This window comes from Tiliqua scincoides, chromosome 4 (assembly GCF_035046505.1).
Source record: "Tiliqua scincoides isolate rTilSci1 chromosome 4, rTilSci1.hap2, whole genome shotgun sequence".
NCBI classification, from domain to species: Eukaryota; Metazoa; Chordata; class Lepidosauria; order Squamata; family Scincidae; genus Tiliqua; species Tiliqua scincoides.
Genome location: NC_089824.1, coordinates 187,827,324 through 187,848,215, shown reverse-complemented (window position 1 = coordinate 187,848,215; position 20,892 = coordinate 187,827,324). Strand labels below are relative to the sequence as shown.

The following is a 20,892-nucleotide window of genomic DNA, read 5'->3' as shown; positions in this document are numbered from 1 at the left end:
TTTCCAGGGTAAAGGGAAGCGGTTCCCCTTGCTCTGGGCCAAGCCACTTGCAGCCCGAAACTCACATTGGATGTAGTTGCAGGCCTGTCGGCTTCCCTGTTCCAGCGCAAGTTAGGATTGCACTGTAAGGCCAAACTACATGCTACATGTTTGGCCTTGCATGCTTGAGTTTTCACACTTGAACAATATCAGAGCTGAAGTGGGGGGGGCAGGGCTCTAATCCATTGCAGCCACTATGGTCCCAATCCTTATCGGGGGCTCTCATGGCTATTTGTTCTGGAAGAGAAACTCTCATTGGCACCAATGGGAACTTTCCTCTTGGGGGAAACAGCAGTTGCTGTTAGGAAAAGCAGTAATGTGGGGCTAAAGCACATGTGTAATGTAATGTGTAGTTTGGTTCCAAGCTTGGATTCTACAGGCCCCTAGGAAAGAGGCATTTTTCTAGTTTCCTGAATCCAATCTTACCCACAGCCCAGACAACCAGCACCTCACTGTCCCACAGCATGGAAATAATGCCTCCATTTTAGAATCTCATGCTGAAGCCTTTTGCTCATAGCACTGAAGTCATGTCTTGGCAGTAATGAAAGCAGAACAAGTATATTGCAGGAGCCGTTGCATTCAGTTTACTTCGGGGGGGGGGGAGAAGTGATGTTCAGGATAGCCACACAACTGAAAATTTATGGGAAAATAGGTGGAGGAAGCTACTCTTTCAAAAATGTGGAACTAACTCCTTACCACATTTTTGCAAGACAGGGCAGTGTGTAATGTCAGCATCTGTCAGGAGATCAAGACGAAGCATGTGTTCTCCATAACAGCCAGTGTTTGGACAATTGTCATCATTTTGAGGTAGCAAAAGCAGGTTACCTGTACAAATTAAACTGTGACGGGTTTTGTGGTGACTTCTATGACCATGGGTGCAATCCTAACCAACTTTCCAGCACTGGCATAGCTATGTTAGTGGGGCATGTGCTGCATTCTGCAGTTGGGGGGCAGTCATGGAGGCCTCCTCAAGGTAAGGCAATGTTTGTTCCCTTATCTCGGAGTTGCATTGCCCTTATGTCTGTGCTGGAAAGTTGGTTAGAATTGCTTGCGGCCCATGTAAGTGAAAAAGCAGAGTTGTTTAAGGCAGCTTCATCAAAAATATGTATACAGGTACTCAAATTCAAGTAAAAATGTTATGAAATGTGTGAAGTTGTGTAACCTGGGATGTGTTTCTTACTGAACGAAAAAAAAAACTAGTGGATATGAGAAATGGGAAACAAGAGCCACCACATAAACCCCACATAGAGGCAGGCATTAAACTTATTGGTGTAATCAGGAAGCCATAAGTCTTTGAGGGGGAAAGAAGTAGGCTGGAGATGAAAATGATATGCAGTGCAGGAAAGTTAACTTCTGTTCCACCACAGTGACTTTTCTCTCAACTACTGACCTCCACCTGTCTGATCTTAAGCAGGGAGGAGTTTCTTGTACCTGTCCTCTCCACATAATTATTTATTTCTTCCAGTCTCCCTCCCTACAGATGCGCATGTGTGTGTAATTTCAACCATGCCTCCCGTCCACCCTGAATCGCTTACTGGTGTTTGTCACACTGTGTCTGGCCTCCTAATCTCGAAGTAACTGGCAGTTACTTCCAGTGGTACTTCCAATAGGTGGACCAAGCAAAGTGATACAGTGGACAAAAGTTGAGAAATGCTGTTCTAGGACACTCAGCAAGTTCATGCTTCATGATGGTTATGCTTGGTGGGTTTCATAGTTGTTCCTGGTGAACTGAGCATTCACCCCCCTCCCATGCCCCTGAGGTTGTGCACCACAAGAACAACAGTATTTTAAAAATATACTTCATTTTGTAAACTGCTTAGATTTCTCAGAAAAGCACTAGTGTTCCTAAAAGGGGGGAAGCAGTAAATTTCTTCAGGCACTGGGACTCCCATGTAAAGCACCTGCTCCCCCTTGGCTTCCGAGCCAGTCAGGGCTGTGAAAACAAAGTGGAGTCATCTTAGCTTTCCTCTTGCCTTCCTGAATGGCTTGGAAACTGAGGGGGAGAGGGCACTTACATGGAACACCAGTGCAGAAAAGCAGCCTGAAAATGGGGTAAAACAATAAAAGCAGTGGTTAGCTCCATCATTGGATAGCCCCAATGGCTATCAAGCCACTGGCTTGAACCAGTGGGGGCTCTTCTCATGTTCTTGATTTGTCTGTGGAACTCCCTGCCACAGGATATGGTGAGGGCATCTGGCCTGGATGCCTTTAAAAGGGGGCTGGAAAATTTCTGGAGGAAAAGTCCATCACAGGTTACAAGCCGTGATGGGTGGTATGTGCCACCTCCTGGTCTTAGAAGTGGGCTCCCTCAGCATGCCAGCTGCAACGGAGGGCACCAGGGTGCAGGTCTCTAGTGGTCTTGGTATTCCCTGAGGCACCTGGTGGGCCACTGTGGGATGCAGGAGGCTGGACTGGATGGGCCTCTGGCCTGATCCAGCGGGGGCTCTTCTTAATTAGTCTGTGGGACTCCCTGCCACAGGATATGGGGAGGGCATATGGTGAGAGGTAGGCCTCAGAGCACCAGGTGCGAGGGAGGGCACCAGGATGCAGGTCTCTTGTGGGCTTGGTGTTCCCTGCGGCACCTGGTGGGCCACTGTGGGATGCAGGAGGCTGGACAGTGAGCATGTGGAACGCCCTGCCACAGGAGGTGGCGGGGGCAGGGCTCGGGACGGCGCCGAGTCCTCCCGTCCTGCAGAGGCCGCTGCGGGGCCAGAGCAGAGCAGAGGCTCCACCCGGGCCGGGAGGGAGGGGAGCCGCCGCCTGACCCCACCCAGCGGCAGCTGAGCTGAGCGTGTGTGAGCCCGAGCGAGCCCGGAGCAGGCGGAGCGGACGGCGGCAGTGCAAGGCCGGCTGGCTCGCTCGCTCTCTCGCTGGCGGAGGACAATAGAGGCGCGGGGCCCGGCTGGAGCGGGGGCGAGGGCGAGGCGAGGCAGGGCAGGATGCTGGCGCTCTTCACCAAGCTGCTGGACTGGTTCCGGGCGCTCTTCTGGAAGGAGGAGATGGAGCTCACCCTGGTGGGGCTGCAGTACTCCGGCAAGACCACCTTCGTCAACGTGATCGCGGTACGGGCGGCGAGGGCCGCACGCCTGGGAGGGAAGCCGCCGTCTTCCTCCCAGGTCATGTGTGTGGAGGGAGCAGGCCGGGCTGGGGCCCGAGGCCTCCCTCTGCCCCAGCAGCCCTGCTCGTCCCCCCGCGAAAGGGGGCAGGCAGAGGCCTTGCGGCTGGTGAGCCCGTCGGAGCCGTCTCAGGTTACCACCGCCTCTTCATGCGGCTTGTCCTCTTGGGGATGCCCCTGGAGAGGCAGGATTAAGAGCCCCATCCTACCAGTGTCTACTCAGAAGTAAGCCCCATTGTAGTCAGTGGGGCTTACTCCCAGGAAAGGGTGGATAGGATTGTAGCCTTAGAATCCAAGCCTGAGAATGTCTACTCAGAAGTAAGGCCCATTGTAGTCAATGGGCCTTACTCCTAGGTAACTGTGAATAGAATTGTAGCTTCAGAGCCCAACCCTATGGGTGTCTGCTCAGAAGTAAGGCCCATTGTAGCCAATGGGGTTTACTCCTAGGTAACTGGGTAGGATTATGCCCTTAGATCCCAATCCTATGCATGTGTACTCAGAAGTAAATCCCATTGTAGTCAATGGGGCTTACTCCCAGGAAAGGGTGGATAGGAAAGTAGCCCAAAACGTCTGCCTTGGCTCCTAGAACTGCACTTGTGTGGGTTGAGATCAGAGTGTCTTGAAGGCCTTCTCATCCTGGCTCTTCTTTGGAATACCTTGGGGGACGGTTGGGGTGGGGGAGTACCTTGGGGTGTTTAGTGTGGGTTATATAAGCATGAGGTGGGTGGAAATTGAGGCTCAGAGTTGCTGAATTGAGGCTGCCTCCCTAGTGGGGGGTGGAAAGGGAGGGATGCCATACCCTTCTCTGGTCATGGATGGTCATTTCATCTCCATCTTTTGCTCTGATCAGTAGGGCAACTAGTAAAAGGGGGAGGTTATGTATGTGCGCATGTGTGATTTACTCAAGCAGATGCATTTAAATTAGAATGTCCTGTTTAAATATTTCCAGTACATAGTCTCAAGAAACCCATCTTGTTTGGGAAAGCAGCAAGATGGGTTTCCCATTACGGAGCATTTCCCCAGATGGAAAGCCATGCCTTCCTCAGGCTTGCTTGTCTCTTTCCCCCCTCCCTCCCCTTTCTGCAGTAATGGCTTCAAAGTCTGCATTTGAAGAAAGAAGGGGGGAAGGCATTAGACAGAATGTGGAATGCGGAAGGAATATAGTCCATGGAATACTGACAGTTTTACACCTTCTGTCCCAGGCCTTGAATGGTTCTGATTGAACCATGAGAGGACATGGTTCCAGGTGAGTTTGCAGAACTGGAGCTCTTCCATCTTTGTCTCTTCCTGGAAAGACAATTGCAGCATGGCTCTACTCAGAATCACACAGCACCTTCTCTGAATATAAAGCATGTTTGTCAGGAGAATGAAGTGGGTGGCGGTCATGAAGGTTATGATAGCCTCTTGCTTCTCCCCATTAGCCTTTCATAAACCTGGAACCATCTTGTCATTGGGATCGTGCTGCCCTCCATCTCAACTATATGATTATAATAGAAAGGATAGATTTGGCTTTATTTGCTCCAGTGCTCTCATTTTGTAAGATTTTTTTTTTTCTGTAGATGGGTGTTTTCAAGAATATTTTCACTTTACAATGGGTGATTTCTTGTAGGTAATGTTGGAAAGAGATACTCAAGGCACATCATGATCTGTGTTTTAAATTGCACTTGGTAGTTTCAGTTTTGTATATGATTTGTACTCTGCTGTACAGTTTTAAATGAGGGTATTCTCTTGCATACTTGGTCTTTTGTAACTTCAGGATAATGGTGGTCTTGTCAATGTTGATTTGTAGCCCATCACTCATTTTCTGTTACGTTTTGATTTCTGAGTGCTGAATATATGATAGTGCAAACTGATAACATGCAAATAGTGAGTTCTACCTGGAGTATTTATTCCAGAAAAAGTGCTTTATCATTGACCACTGATTCAGCAGTGTGTTGCTTATAGCCATTGATCTGGCACGTGGTTTCTAAAGGTTTCAGCCAACTCATATTTTCAACTTTTTGTTTTTGTCTTCTGTCCCAAGAACTTGACTAGATGAAAATATCCTTTACCTTGTTTTATACTAGCAACCCTGTGAAGTAAGCTAGTTAGAGAGTGAGAGTGACTTGTGCTGTGCAATTTCAATAGAAAATAGTTTTTGTCAAGTTGTATTGCAGGGTGTGTTCACATAGGCCCCAGAGACCCCTCCCTTCCCCATGAACACCCCTGCGCTCCCCAGTTGACTCATCAACAACAGGGAAGGTTTTTAGTGAGGTCTCTATTAGGTCCTAGATCCTGATATGACAACATATCCTGGCAGTATTCCTGGCATCCCTAGATGCTGCAAGAGGGACCTTGGGAGCTATTGTTCCATGCTTTGTAGCAGCTCTGCATGCCATGAGCTCACAGACCCTAGACTTTGCTGCTGATAGAGAGGCCCTGCTGCAAACTCTTTTTGCTGCTGGGTAAGTTTTGATAAGGGAAAATGGAGTGGCAGTGATTGCAAGTTGGGCTGAAAACAAGCCCATTTGAACAATCTGGACATAATTTATAGTGAATTTGGAGATGGGCCCAAAATACAAAAATGTTGTGCAGGTTATTCTGTCTCCTCTTCCCCCAATACTTCCTGCATCGCTCATTTGAAACAGGCTCTCCCATATCCAGCATACAGATGCAGCTTTCTTGGTACTGGGGTGACCGAGTAGCATTAAGGACACGGCCGTTCAGCTGACCAGCCAGCTGCTTGTGCATGCTATTGATCTTTGGAAAATGTCTCTCATTACAGCATCTTGGATGATAGAAAAAACTGGACATAGGCCGAGGACGCCTCCAGTCCATCCCTAATGAAAGCTAGAACTTCCCAGCTCTGAGATGGGTGGGAGGGTAGTCAGATGACCAGATCAGGGAGTGGCCTATACCATCCCTTCAGACCTTATCTTTGTGTCTTAAAAGGCCTTGCTCCTTCTTTGCTGTCCTGGCTTATCAGCTTTCAGCTGCCTTTGTCTGTTTTCCCCACTTCAGTCTTGCCTTCTGACTTGCTGTTTGTGCTTGGAACAACCGTCACATCTTCCTTTGTTGAGCTTTTTCTCCCTTTCTGTGTACTTCCTTAGGACCAGATTAGAAAAGAAGTTTCTGCACTGTTTTTGATTCTCCCCAAAGTAATTCCCACAATCTGGCAATTCTGGCTCTTTTCTTTTAATCTGGCTAATGCAGACTATAGCACTTAGACATGCAAAACATAAGGCACTAAATAAATGGTTAACTACTGAGATCCAAACACTATCTCAAGCAGTCTTTACATATCTGATGGTAAAGTGTACTGTCATAGAGCATGAATTGTTTGATCACTGCATTGTGTCAGATATTGTGCCCTTGTAAACCTCTATTCTAGAACCTAAGTGTGAGTTGGAAGTCTCTAATAATTTAAATAATTCAGCCATTACTATGCTAATTGACTTGAGGCAAATCACTGCTTCTCAGCCTCAGTATCATGTGCTCCTCTTGTCCTCCCCCAATATATGAATTATACTAACCTACTTTACAGGTTTGTTGTAGAGGATGAGAATGTACATATTGCTTTGAACACTAATGTTTTTTGGAGGTATCTTAGTTCCAGTGCTTATTCAGGTGGGGATCTGATACCCCAAGGCTCTTTCTGTAAGGAACATCAGTCGTTTAGGAATTTCATAGCAAGTCTAAAAACGATGGTGTTTTGCACTGTATTTTATAAACATGATGTCATTCATTATTAGTTGTTCAGTAGTCTGAATTGCTGTTAACTAGTACCAGCTGCGGTTAACTTAGAACTTACAGCGATGTTCCTATTTTGTAAACAGCCATCTCCAATAAATCTACCACCTTGAGAATGAGGCTGTGTCCTTGGACATGTGTACCCTCCCTAAAGTCTTAATCAGTGTTATTGGGGTTATGTAGCTTTGAGACCTTTCAAGTAATGCTGTACAGAACACTCTTCTTAATATGTATGACTTCTTTATAAGAGCTTTTGGAAGGGAATAAAGCTGCATCATGTAATTTGCGCAGGAGTATCTGGAAAGAGGGGAGATGACATGAGAGAATTTTTAACATTATATAGTAACATAATTGAAAGAGCATCTTTGATTAGGATAATGTTTTTGTGGTCTGCTTACTCTGAGAGTTATTGAATGCAAATCTTGATATTAAGAATATTTGTACTTGCTTATACGCTACTGTAGGTATTACTAGATGGTATTTTAGACAGATATGATCAGGTTACCATGTCTCTTTAAAAAGAAATAAACAAATCAGTTTTGAGCCAGACAACAGATGAAAGCTTCCCCTCTTTGCAAGTCAGGTTTTGCTTTTTTAGTGTCTGATGTCATTTTATTCTATTTGTTCTCTGCTTGTCCTGAGTCTTCCAGGAAAACAGGCTGGGCAAGACCTGAATGTCTAACAAGTAGAGGATCTTCTCCTGGAAGGGGGGAAAAACACATTTCAGTGTAATCTTAGACGCATATACTTACTTGGTCACGCATGTGGCAAAAATGTTTCTTTCTGTGAACTAGTGCAGGTCTCCTGACCTGGGTGGGAACTCAGCAAACACAGGGGTGAAGCTGCAAGCACACTAACTTTGACCGTACTTTGCTCCCAGAGTCAAATAATAGTTTCATACAAGCAAAGTTTGGAATGGGTGGGATTACAGTGTTTCATGGCTTGCTCTCTGTCAGTAGCCCTCTTTTTAGCATTGCATGATAAGCCATGCTGAGTGGAGTCACACCCAGGGCTGCTGTGATGTGACTTTAGCTGTGACTCAAACTTTGTGGCGCAAGCTCCCAGAAACAGTAGTGTTTTCATGGCTGTCAAAACTCTTTATGAAGTTTTTATCCCTAAGTATCTGAGAATGAGTGCATTGCAGCACAGTGGTGTTCAACCTTCCAGGTCTGGAATCCTTGTGTAAGTCTAGCTCGCGGCTAGAAAACATGCTTATTTTTCTTTAACCTAGTCTTTAGTCTCTCTTCCTCTGATGGGGTTTTTTGAGGACCCCAGGTAAAAACTTCATTTAGCCGTATCACATTTGAATTTAGAATTTTTATGCCAGCAATCAGGATATGAGGTAAATCTTGAGAGGTGAGGGAAGAATGGTTTGATGTGTGAAGAAAGAGTGGTGCCCAGTCCAGCATGGGCATCAGTTTAATATAAATCACTTCTCATATGTGCTGATCTGGGCTTCTCTTTTTTATTCTGGGGGGTTGCCCTGTGTGAAACAGAAGAGACACAAATTTGGATTGAGAAGGATGAAATTTGCTGATAATGAGGATTGGATCCAAGGAAAAATAAAGGAGGTTGAAAAAAGACTGAAGCACGGGAAAGCATTGGGTTTGGAGAAATGGAAATGATGGTGAGGAGAAAAGGCATGGAAGATGTTTGGAATAGTAGGGAAAGGTTAAGGATGAATAAACAAGAGAATGAATGTGGTCTAGGTGATGATGAATGTGGGATAAAGTGGTTAGACAAGGTAGGCACCTGTATAGTCCTGTATCCAGAAGTAACAGCCTGAGTGTGGATCTGCAAGGAATCACATGTTTACCACTGCCTACATTTCTCTACTCTTTGTTGTCTCCCTTGTTTCAGTTACAGTATGAGCCTGTTAAGGTCCTTTCCCAACTTTTTATACAGTATTCTATATTGTTAATATTTGTTATAATAATATAAAATAAATCACCCCCCTCATAAGATGGGGATGAGTGGAGAGCATGCCAGAAGAGATGGAGAGAATTATGAATGGGGCAAGAGGAGGGAGGTTAGAAGCAGTAGGAAAAATGGGATGTTCTAGAACAGCAGTGTCCAAACTGGAGACCGCTGAACTGTATGCCAAAAAACCCTCACCTGGTTTAAATGGAACTTACTGTTCTGCTGGGTAGCCTCCTCTCTACGTCTCTGATCACCAGAAATCCGAGCACTAAGCCTGCTGGGACAACGGAACATGGAAGTGGCTGGTTGACTTGAAGTTTGGGAGCAAAAGGAGACACAGAGAGGAGGCTTCTTGGCATAACGGTAAGCTCCATTCACCCAGGGGAAGGATTATAAAGGGTGCTGAATCTGGCCCGCAGGCTGGGTTTGTCGCCTGCTCTTCTAGAAAATGGAGACAAAAGAAGATGAGTTAAGGATTAGAGAGGAATGAAATAAAGAGAGATGTGGATGGAAAGTGAATGCGAGAAGAAAAACAAAAAGATGGAATGTGGAGAGAGAAATATAGGAACATGGAGAGAGTGAGGAATAGAAGAGGAAAAGGAATGATAACCAAGAATATTTATATATCACTTTTTAACAGCAGCAGCACCATTTACAAAGCTGTTTACATGGCTCAATGAATGGCCCCCCATTCCAAAAGGATTCACAGTCTGGAGAAGATGCAGAAGAAACATCAGCAACAGCCACTGGAAGAGCTTGTGTGCTGGAGTGAAGAGGATCAGTTGGTGCCCCTTTGCTCAGTTAGCAGGAATGAACATAGAAAGAGAAAGTAAGTAGAGGAGAGACAGTGTGTGGCAAGTACAAAAAAAGAACAAAGGGATGCAAGGGAAGGAAAAGGAGCAGTGAAGAAGGACCAAGGCATGAGGAAAGGTGGAGGAGCTGGAAAAGGACAGTGGTTAATTTGGGGCAAAGAGGAAGAGAATGTGTTAGCTCTGACTGTCCTTGATATTTGAGGAATTGGTATGCTGAGTGAAACCTTCCTTGACTGGGTAGCTTTGTTTTGAGTCTTGTGACTTCTAGTCAGGCAGTGTCAGGTCAGCTTCCTCTTTGCTCCAGCACTTGGTTTAATCAGTCTGCCTCCTTTCCTGGAACCAGGACAAAGTAAAGAGGAAGAGGGAGTTGAGATTGCCTCAGTGAGAAGTTGTTTTGCTTTAACAATTAAAAACAAAGTAAAACACACCAGGATATTGTCACTGCTGCAACTCACCTTAGGCCACAACCCACTTGTGCATTGTGACCCACCAGAGCTGCTTTGACTAGAGTGTGGGACTTAAAGTGGGAGAAACAAGAGTTCAGATCTCCACTCAGCCAAGAAGACCCTAGCAGTGGTCAAACTGTTTTCCGTTCAATCAATCTCACAAGGTTGTTGTGAGAATGACATGGAGTGATTGAAATGACTGACTGAGGCCACCTCCCTTATGAGGATATGCTACAGCATTTGGGGCTCTCTAGTCTAACAGGAGGGCATGAGGAGGAGCATGGGTGAGACATTTAAAATTATGCATGGGATGAACAGAGTGGATAGTGGAAAATTATTTTCCCTCTCACACCATGTCAGAGTCAGGGGACGTCTACTAAAATTGACTAGCAGGAAGGTTAGAACAGACAAGAGGAAATAGTTATTTTCCCTGAGCATAATTAATCTGGAAGTCCTTTTCACAGTGCATTGTGATGACACCTTGCCTGGATGCCTGTAAAAGGGGATTGGACAGATTTATGGAGGAAAAGTTCATCAGATGTTACAGGCCATGTTGACTATATGCAACCTCTAAGTTTTAGAGGTAGCCTGTCTCTGAATGTCAGATGGAAGGGAGTGGCAACAGGATACAGGCACCTTGTGTGCTCCCAGAGGGATCTGATGGGCTACAGTGAGATACGGGAAGCCAGACTAGATGAGCCCTTGGTCTGATCCAGCAGGGTGGTTCTTATCTAATTTTCCCCCTCTTCCTATATGTGCCTTGAGCTCAGTGTGTGAAGGTTGGTATTCAAATGATAACTCAGATATTCCTGCGGAATTAGGGGGAGCAATTCTTGCAGTAGAAGTTGTGACCTTCCATTCTCCCTTCGCTAATGGGAATGGATTAGATCCTAAGCAGCCTGTCAATGGTGGCTCTTTAAACCATGCCTATAGGAGGTTCTCTCTCCTATAGGTGTTGGGCTATTCAGGTGCCTGCTCTGGTGTCCAGTGGTTATATGAAGCTGCCTTATCCTGATCAAACTGTTGGGCCAACCAGCTCAGAATTATCCGCACTTATTAGCAATGGTTCTCCAGCATTTCAGACATGGGTCTTATTTCCCAGCTCTTACCTAGAAATGCCAGGGATTGAAAGTGGTACCTTCTGCATGCAAAGCATATGTAATACCACTGGGCTGTGGCTCCTTATAAATTCATGGGCTGGGAGCAACAGTCGGCATAGAACCAAGCATGCCATAGCAGTGCACTGAGCTGGACATATCACAGTCCTATAATAGCAGTTTCCTTGTCTAGGGAGGACAGAGGGGCAGTTGGCTACTTGAGAGTAAATATACTTCATGTGAATACCATGTGTCATGGCTAGTCATATTTTGGAGCTCATATCATAACTGTAATTTGTGTCTAGGGATGGTGGGGAGATAGTCTCTTTTCACTGGCTTCTGTCATTACCCACAGGAGATGCTCTTCCCCTCCTGGTGGATTATATTTTAGAGTGTGAAGGAGGAGCCACACTTTGGATTGTATGGCTGCTGTACCGAATGCGTCTTCATTGAGGATTTAGTGTTTCATTTAAAAAAACATTAATCAAATATGTGTTTATAAAGGTGTTTGATTTTTCATACTGGAGACAAATTGGCATATAAAAGGCAGTAGGAATCTGGAATGAAGGGAATGACTAGAAGTCTTAAAGTAGGTGGGGGGAATAGTTCTGTATGTGGGTCATAAAGCCTTTGCCAGCATATCTGCCTGCAAGTTGTGAAATATTGAGGATTAGGAACTTGCCTTTCTATCTATCTTTCTATCAAATTAAGCTGGCTTCTCATATAGTCCCTCCCATACATGAAATTTTGCATATGCAGCCTGGACAATAGTAGGAGCCTGAAGGAGGAGCAGTACGATCCAGATAGTTTTGGTATGGGGAATGGATAGGAAAATGCTTTCTGTCTGTGTCACTTTGATGTAGTCATGCTTGTGAGGTAAATCTTAAAAAAGAGTGTGTTTGTAAATCTCTTGGATTCTTGCATTTTCATCAAAGGTAAATTGTGCTTAAATTATTTTTAGATGTATGGCAATATTTCAGCAGTGATTGTTATTCAGAATGTGACTGTGACCAGTTTGCTACTAGCTCATACCTGGTTTTTCCAGTATGCAATTTTTTGTCCTAAAATTGAATTATCATGTCTTTGGAACGGAAGCAAATATTTTTGACCACTTAGTTTGATAGGAATTGTTGGTATTTAAATGTAAATCCTTGACATGCAATTTGATTGTTTTTCTGCTTACTGGGGATTCTCTTAATTTTGAAAAACCTCCTTAACTTACTGAGATGCAGGTTGCTTGGTCATCTAGGAGAGGTACAATGGGTCTCAAGCAGATTGCAACCCAACTTCCCCTCCCTCTACCACTTTTATTATCCTGTTTCCTGGTGTGTGTTGGAGTGTATACAGTTGCATTTCTGACTCTTTGAAACCAAAGAATGAAGCCTTCTTGATCCTGTAGTCCTCTTTCATGTATAAAGTCAGCCACATGGCACTCTGAATCAGAGAAGGAGCCATTCTTGGTCTTATAAGGAAAAAAGAACCATGTGTGTGTTTTAAGAAAGCATATTGCAGCAAATAGAAAGGTGGAGAGGAGCAATAGCAGAGGTCAGCAGAGTGGCTCTCCTTAATTACTTGCAAACCTCTGTTCTTATACTAGACAGTGAAGAATGGCTAAGTTTACCAGCAGAGAGTTTAAAGCCTGCCATACTTTTGACTCCCATATTTTCTGGATAGCAGAGTTGGAGCTTTGCAAGGTGGATCAACTTCACGTAGCACTGGACAACAGCTCTGGTACCACTGGTGATAAATGTGCCCCCAGTTGAGAAACCCTGCTCTGGAATAATAGCATCATGCAAGGCTCCTTTGGGGAGTAATCCCAAATCCAAATCCGTTCCTGCTGCTATAATCCCTGTTCTCTTGCTCTTTACACTTTTTCAGCACTCCTGTGTGATAATCATAAACTAGCATCGCAGTGAAGTATGAAGAAATTGTCCGCTCATGGGCAGCTGTGTCTGTGACTTGAACAGGGACGTTTGGATGACTGTTTGCAAGTCATTTTACACAAAAAAGTCTCCTGCTTTAAGTCAGGCTAAAAATATCTGTGCATGGGGTATTCACCTGTTCTTTATTTCCATAGGTTTCATCAGCCTCAAAGTTGTTTCTGCAGGTTTTCTTGCAGTTCAGTTGATGTAGAAACAGCTCATCTCTTTGCCATCTTTTCTGCTGTCCCCGCCTCTGTCTGCAGTAGCCTGCAGTGAGTTACACAGCAGCTCTTCCTGCACAGGGCCTTCTCTCCCAAGCTTGTCCTCCAGCCCACAGTTATCTGCAGTTAAGAGAGATCAAAGCGGCAGCATCTCCATTGTGCTGCTAATTAGACATTCGTGGTCTGCTCCACTGCATTTCAGTGATATTTTTGTCTTATCTGTGAAAGTAAATCCCACGTTCTCTGTAGGATTATGCTAATAGTTACCAAAAGTATGCCTGCTTAGGGTGTCAAATGCATACGTCACCTTTCAGTTTGTTACCTTTCAGTTATACTGAAGCTGCCCCTTTGGAAGTTAGTCAGAATTGAGAACCAGGTATCCTGATTTTCCAAACACCTTTGAGGGCATATGTTTTTAAAACGCCAGCAAAATGTATCTGTAAATTGAATAGAGACTCCTGTTGACAGCAGACTTTCATAAGTCAGATAAGGCTGTATAATATGTTCACATTTGCAAATGAAAACTCATTGCAGATGCCTTTATCAAGAGGTGGAGAAGTCCAGGGCAATAAGAAACTTGAAATCCTCATTCAGAGTTGGGGTGGGGGGAATAATGCACTGTCTCTATTTAAAACATTTTTCCAGCAATAATTTTTCTAATTATGATTGAAACTCCTAGGTATTGAGCCCAGAAAGCTCACCAGAAATTTTACTGCAGTGCCTCACTTCTATTTGAAGGTTCCTTTGAGAGAAAGCTGTCAAAGTTGAATCAGTTGAAAGCCAATTTGAGTTTAATAGTGTAGATCAGGGTGTCAAACATAAGACCTGGGGTCTAGATGCGGCCCCCAGAAGCTTTTTATCCGGCCCTCAGGCTCTCAGTTGCTGAGCAGTGCTGAGGTGTTACTGCTGAAACAGCAGCCCGCATGAAAATTGGGCACTCCCATGTCTTGAAATATGACCACGATTTGCATATTTTCTCTTCTGCCATTTGCAGCTAATAAGTTTCTTTGTGAGAACAAAGTGCTGATTTCTGGCCATCAGCTGCTTAATGATGTCACTTCTGGCCCTCAGCAGGTGCCCTGAATGCTAACTTTGGCCCTCTGTATGAAACAAGTTTGACACCTCTGGTGTAGATGGATAATATAAAGGGGAGGGGCATGAGAGGGGTTTGTGTGTATCAGGAAGTTGTATAGGGAGCAGTTGTATAGGGAGTTGTATATAGTTGTATAGGGAGCAGTGGTGAGACAAACGGGATGCAATATAAAGCATAGTTGCTTTCAAAAAAGAATTTGAAGCAAGCATGGCCTTGACCTGTTGTAAATGCAGGTAACAGTTGGGATTCCTGTTACTTGTTCAACTCATGCAAGCTGTCATTGTAAATGCTTTAGTATTGGTGTGGCAGGATGCAATTTTTATCTCTTCAGAAAGCAAAACTATTTTCCTTTGTAGAGGCAAAGTCCAGAAATGCATGGAATGGATTTTATGGGGAACAATTCTTGACCCATGGGTGTAACCTGTCCCTCAGTAGGCAATAGATACAACAGTATGGTGACAGTCACGTTTTCATGCTGCACTGCTTCAGTTTTCAGCAATAAACCTGCACTCTGCAGTCTAGACTGCACTTTCCCCTGGAGACTCCAAACCTGGCTGGCTGGCCAGCCAAAAGTGAGCTGAATAACATGTCAGTAGAGCTGCTTCTTGTGGATGAGGAAGTTAGTAGTTTTCTCACCTGTCTTCCTCCCCCCCCCCCCCAATAATTGCAATTGTAGCATCTTGGTTCTAAGGGAAGAGGTAATTTGTTCCTGCATCTTTTTTTAATGATGGGTATCTATCTTGATTCTATCTAACTGGGTTGAATTGGAGCACAGCTCAATTCAGTGACCTTTCATTGGCACAACATGTGGCTCAGATGTGTGTGCCCTGAATTCTGTTGGTTTACTATAAGGTTCAGACAGAAACCACTTAATGTGTTGTGATGGTCTGGATCATCTGCATTTGGATTTTGATCTTTCATTTTGTCCAAGACTGAATCCAATCTTATGAGTAGGAAGGAAATTGAATCATTCTCTATACTCTCCCACACCCCTACCTGATATGAGCTACCACTCTGGCATTCCTCACTTATTCATGGGCTCTTATTGCCTTTGCCCTTCTCTCTAGTAGTTATCATAAGTATATCATAGTATAGTAGTATATCATTGTTGTTGGCATCCTTCAGTCTCAGAAGACTATGGTATCGCGCTCTGAATGGTGGTTCTGGACCAGAATGTCCTCTCCAGTGCGCGAAGCCTGGGTAAAGTAGATATGGAGGATAGACTGTTTCCCATGCAGCAAATCTCCCCTCTCCACGTCGCTGAAATGGTCCAATGGAAAGGCAGAGACCAGTATGGTTGTTTCCAGCGGCGTCGCAGGAGTTGCCAGAACGTGACTGTGTTCAGCCATGAATTGCCTCAGGGACTCCGGCTCCGGATTTTGCCTCAAGGTTGACTCCTGAAGCCTTTTCCATAACTGGATGTAGCCACAAGGCAGTGGAGGTTTGGGATCAGAGTTTTCCTTCTTTCAGGTGAGCTGCTTTCCCAGGCTAATGAGTCTCACTTACCCAGTGGCTGTTTAGTCGCCTCTTAGGACAAGTACAGCCAAACTGAGGGCCTATTCTTATCCCCAGCCCCCAGAGGAATAGTATAGTAGTAGCATAAACCACCTAGGATTGTGCTGTCATTTTGCTGCTGTTTCCACCTGTGTTGAAAGTAAGATGGGTATCAAAGTGGTGTTGGTATTTTCTTGTCTTATTTCCTTGCGTTATTTCCTGGGAACCTTGCAAAACTGGATTGTGAGAGAGCTTGAATTATTGAAGTTCTAGGGAGGAGAACAGGAAGTATTCCTTTGTTGCTCTCTGTCTTATTCAGAGCCAGTTCTTTTAGACCTGTGCTGCATGCTTGTTCATGTTCTGTCAGGCCTGGTCAGTTGATCAACAAGTGCCACTGCCTCTTCTGTGTATGCACACCCTGATTCTGCATCTGGTAGCAAGGTTGTGACATTTGTGTGGACATTTGAGTGTTGGTGCATGTCTGCATGTGGGAGACGGGTCTGAGGGTGTGATCATTGGCCATGACTAGGGAGCGGTTGGGGGCTTTTGCATGCCAGATCCAGCCTCTGGCCTTACTTTGCCCTCTTCTGCTCTACGGTCTAATGTAGGGTAAAATGCTCTTATGTGATATACTCTAATGCAGTGATTTTCAAACTTTTAGTACCAGGACCCACTTTTTAGAATGAGAATCTGTTGGAAACCACAGGAAGTGATGTCATACATATCAAGAAGGAAAATTTTTTGCAATCCTACCCACACTTACCCAGGAGCAAGTCCCATTTACTATCATTGTTAAAAGCATCTTCATAGTAGCCTGTTCAAAGTATAGATCTGTAACATTTCCCCAAATGCAGTCACATACCATGGTAGCATCAAGTCTAATATATTAAAAATAAAATATTGAAACGAATGGGGGCCCACCTGATATTGACTTGTCACCCACCTAGTGGGTCCCACCCCACTGTTTGAGAAACACTGCTCTAATGGATATGTTCAGTCATGTTACCTTGACAGTGGGAAGGCTCCCTCAATAGAGACATGTTCTTGGAGTCAGAGCATAGCTGGAGTTTCTTGTTGGCAGGTTCATTAGAATCAAATGCAGTTGAAACCAGCACACAGCTTTGCATTCTTATTTTACTTGGAATCGGTGTTGTGGCTTCTTTGCAGTAATTAGTGTTCTTGGAATGAGGGGTCCTAAATCTCTGTAACCCAACACTTTGAGGTTGACATCATAGCTGATGTCTTTGAATAAACAAGATACAGTTACCTCTGTGTAATCTCAAGGGGTGTGTTTGCACAACAGTTACTGCAGACAGGAGATTAGCTCTGTCTGTTGAACTTGTATGAATGCAACATGCCTAAAGGAGAGGGGGATTGCTTAGGTTAAATCATTTTGCTTCCTAGTAAAATTTTGCAAACTTCATGGCACAAATAAGTGTAAAATTTATTTCATGTAGGAAAATAGTCTTGTGATAATGGGTAGTTTTTTGTGAAAACCTGATTACTGTACAAAAAGGACAGACTTAATGGTGGCAGTTGTGAGGCTCCCTGGGGTGCTTTGGTTTATGTGAGGAGAGTCTGAGACTTCAGGGCTACCCTGCTGAAGCAGCAGGATGATGATGAGGGAAGGACTATAGCTCAGTGATAAGATTGCGTGCTTTGCATGTACAAGGCCCAGTGCATAATTTCTAGAAAGAGGTTCAGGGAGCCATGCCAACGGCCCTGGAAGGACTGCTTCACAAGAGTGTTAGGGTTTGTTGTGGTTGCTTACTTTAGAGCAGTAGTTCCCTAACTGTTGCAACCCACGATGCTCCTGTGCACTGAATTTCCAGTGCGAGGTTCTATGAACAAACTGGCTATGACATCATCACCAGTTACTTCTACGTTCAGAGGTCCAAAACACTTCCACAAAAAGTGGTAAGAGGGCCAGGGCAAACAGGAGGACTTTTCCCAGTGTGCGCTTTTTGTGCACTGGAGCTCTTCCCGCTGCACTGAGCTTCCAACCAGTATTTGGTATGATGCAATCTCTGCTGGGGCAGTGGGCAGCCTGCAACTCCCCAGCGAGTGCCTTGTGACAACCCAGGGCATCGCGATGCATAGTTTCGGTACTGCTGCTGTAGAAGGTGCTCTGCCAAGTACTTGCATGCTCTCGGTTTATGGTATTGACAATCGTTCTGGCACAAATTGGATCCCAGGGCAGTTTAGTCTTAGTGAAGAGATCTTGGGGCCAACACAAACTGTTGTCTCATGTGTTTGGAAATACATTTTGCATGCATGATGGAATTTATGCATGCAGCAGTTATTAATGCCATGTGTAAATTACTCTTTGTTCTCATAATTAATAGACTGATCATTCATAAAGATGCTGTGTATCTGGATATTTCCTTTGGGTTTTGTAGTACACAGAGCATACAGTTAAATGTCTAGGCAGGTTCATGAGTAGCAAAACTTTGAGAATTTGGAAAGCTGGCAGTCTAGTGCAGTCAAACCTGTTACTGGAAAAGGACTTGTTGGGCTGACTTGGTTATAGTGAATTCTTTTATACCTAACAAGATGATAAGCTCTAAACAGATACTTTTCTCATAAGTAACATGTTGACTTCTGTATGCGCATTATAGTTCTTGCAAATGTGATCAGCTGCAGTAGTCTCTTCTTTTTTATTCCTTTTGCTCTCAGTACTGGAAGATTATCCAGTGTTGTACACTTAGGGCATGTCCACATGCTCATTGAGGTGGATCTTTCCACTGGCAGCGCAGACATCTCTTGCTGCCACTAATCTGTTGTTGCTAACCTGCTTTCTCCCTGCTGTCTCTATGCAAAAGATGACAACACACAGGGTAGAGGGACTGAAACTCTCTGATACTGGTCTCAATGCAGTCCGCTGCCAGTGTTAGTCGTTCTCTGTCTGAATTCCTAGGGCCAAGAGCCCTTTGGCCCACATCAAAGTCTTGCACTTTGTGCTGAACCAGAGGCTTAGTTACTGTGGAAGAGAAGCAGGGACAAATTTTACTCTGCCAGCAGCCTCCAACAGCCCCAGCTGTTTCCACCAATAATCTGCATTCATTTTAAAAAGGGGTGGTGTGGAAAAGTTGGGCACCACTTCCACATACCAGTCCATCTGTGACCAGGTGTGACTGTTTTGTCCTGTATCAATCTGGCTGTCCCTAGTTCTTGGCAGTGGATGCTTTTGAAGTTCATGGCATGAAAACAGATGTTTTATGTGGCTCTTGCCGCTTGGAGAAAAGTTAAATTTTGTGCTCAGTTGGAGAAAATTGGAACTAAGAACATTTTAAAAGGAGATTGAATACACTAATGAGACTAATGCACAAGTTATCATTGGAGGTGGATCTAAGAGGTTTGTCTGGACGAGTCTCTCACACATTGGCTTCACACATGTGTGAAGAGGGTTAGAGTGTGTTTAATTTAGCTCCAAAGCTGTTCCCAGTTGGGAAATATTGACATACTATTATTTTGGAAGAGCTGTAAGTCAGAAAAGCAGAATATTTCAGGTCAATACTGGAGTACATTCTTATCTCTGAGAAGAGAATCAAAGCGTAGAGTAGCATGGTATGTTAAATTTCAGGTACAGATTGTGCTAGTGGACCTAGAGAAGTATGGTACCTCTGAGCAGTTTGTTCACTCTTTGATAACTAACACAGTATGCTTTTTAACATGGAAAGCTGGGGAGAGAAACCAAATCTTTCTGGAGAGTCTGAGAACCCTAGAAGTTTGCTGATGTGTCATATCTCGGAAGAGCCAATGGCTAAAAGCACTCAGTTCTTCTAATCAGTGTTGCATAAATTCATTGCTGACAGTTAGATTTAAACTGAGTAGATGGAGACTTGCAGGCTCATAAAACTTTACAGTCCAGATTAAAAAGCAAGAGGAGTTTTAGAATGTTAGTGATTTTAAGATTGTAAATCACTGAAAGAAAACAGCAGTGGGATGAACACTGCTGACAGACATATTAATTTCTAAGATCTTCTGACATCAAGAAACTAAATATTGCAGTATATACTATGCAGGACCTATCCAACCGTATTGACTTTGCACAGCGCAGATTTTACTTTTCATTTTTCTGCTTGTTCTGCATCCAGAATGACCAACACCCACTGTCTGAAGTTATGTCTGTGCCAGAGACCCATGATTGCAGTTCCTGTGTTTTATTTGGCCATCCTTCCCTGTCCCACTGATTGCAAGCTTACTGTCCATACCTTTGGCCAGCAGTGCTCAAACTTGCTCCCACTGTGTGCCTGGAATGTGGTCCCAGTCTGCACCACATCCAAGCATTCTGCTTGGGCACCACGTAACGTCCTCCTCTTTTGGAAAACAGGGACTCTCTGGGCAGTCGCATCATCTGCCCGACGTCCCGAGGCCGCACAACAGGACATCTGGACAGATATGTCTTCTGAGAGATCTCCTGCCTTTATTCTGGATGGGTACAGGGATGCCCAGGTGGGTTGCCTCTACTCCCTGGGACTCTACCAGTCCAGGACCTTCCCTGGTACTATAGTGTAACACAGGTGTGGGTAAACTTTCAAATTTAGGGAACCTGGACCTTTAACAATTGTAGAGAAGAGGAAATTTCAGCAGGTGCAGCCTGTCATGTCATAGATGACAAACTATCTGCTGAAATTTTCTCTCCTACAAAATTGTTAAAGGTCCAGGTTCCCTAAATTTGAAAGTTTACCCACCCTGGTGTAAAAAAGGAGGTTTGAGAAGCAACTGATTCCTCCTCTGTAGGACTGCCTCTTTGAGCCACAGGCTTCTCTCAGGTCTCTCCAGAGCCCTCAGCTTTTGCATCCTGCTCTCTCTGTCTGTCACTGGCAATAGCTGGGGTTTTAAGCCCTCCTGGGCTTTGTGAGCATGCGTGGCTCCATCCCCTCCATGCTCAGTCTTTGGTCCTTCTACTTCTGTTGCCCTGGCAACCCAGGGAACTACATTAGAAGCCTCTAGAGAGGCAGGGTTATTCAGAGCCTCAAACTGGCCTCTTAAAGGCATCTC

General features: G+C 44.6%; 1 protein-coding gene across 1 annotated transcript in view; it reads left to right on the top strand.

Moving 5' to 3' along the window:
* Window positions 1-2,802: 2,802 nt before the first annotated feature.
* ARL8A (ADP ribosylation factor like GTPase 8A) overlaps window positions 2,803-20,892 on the top strand; it is a 36,331-nt gene continuing 18,241 nt past the window's right edge. Inside the window, exon 1 of the mRNA XM_066624077.1 lies at window positions 2,803-3,101. Within this exon, the coding sequence (XP_066480174.1) occupies window positions 2,979-3,101 (123 nt within the window). The 5' untranslated portion in view covers window positions 2,803-2,978. The remainder of the gene's footprint in view (window positions 3,102-20,892) is intronic.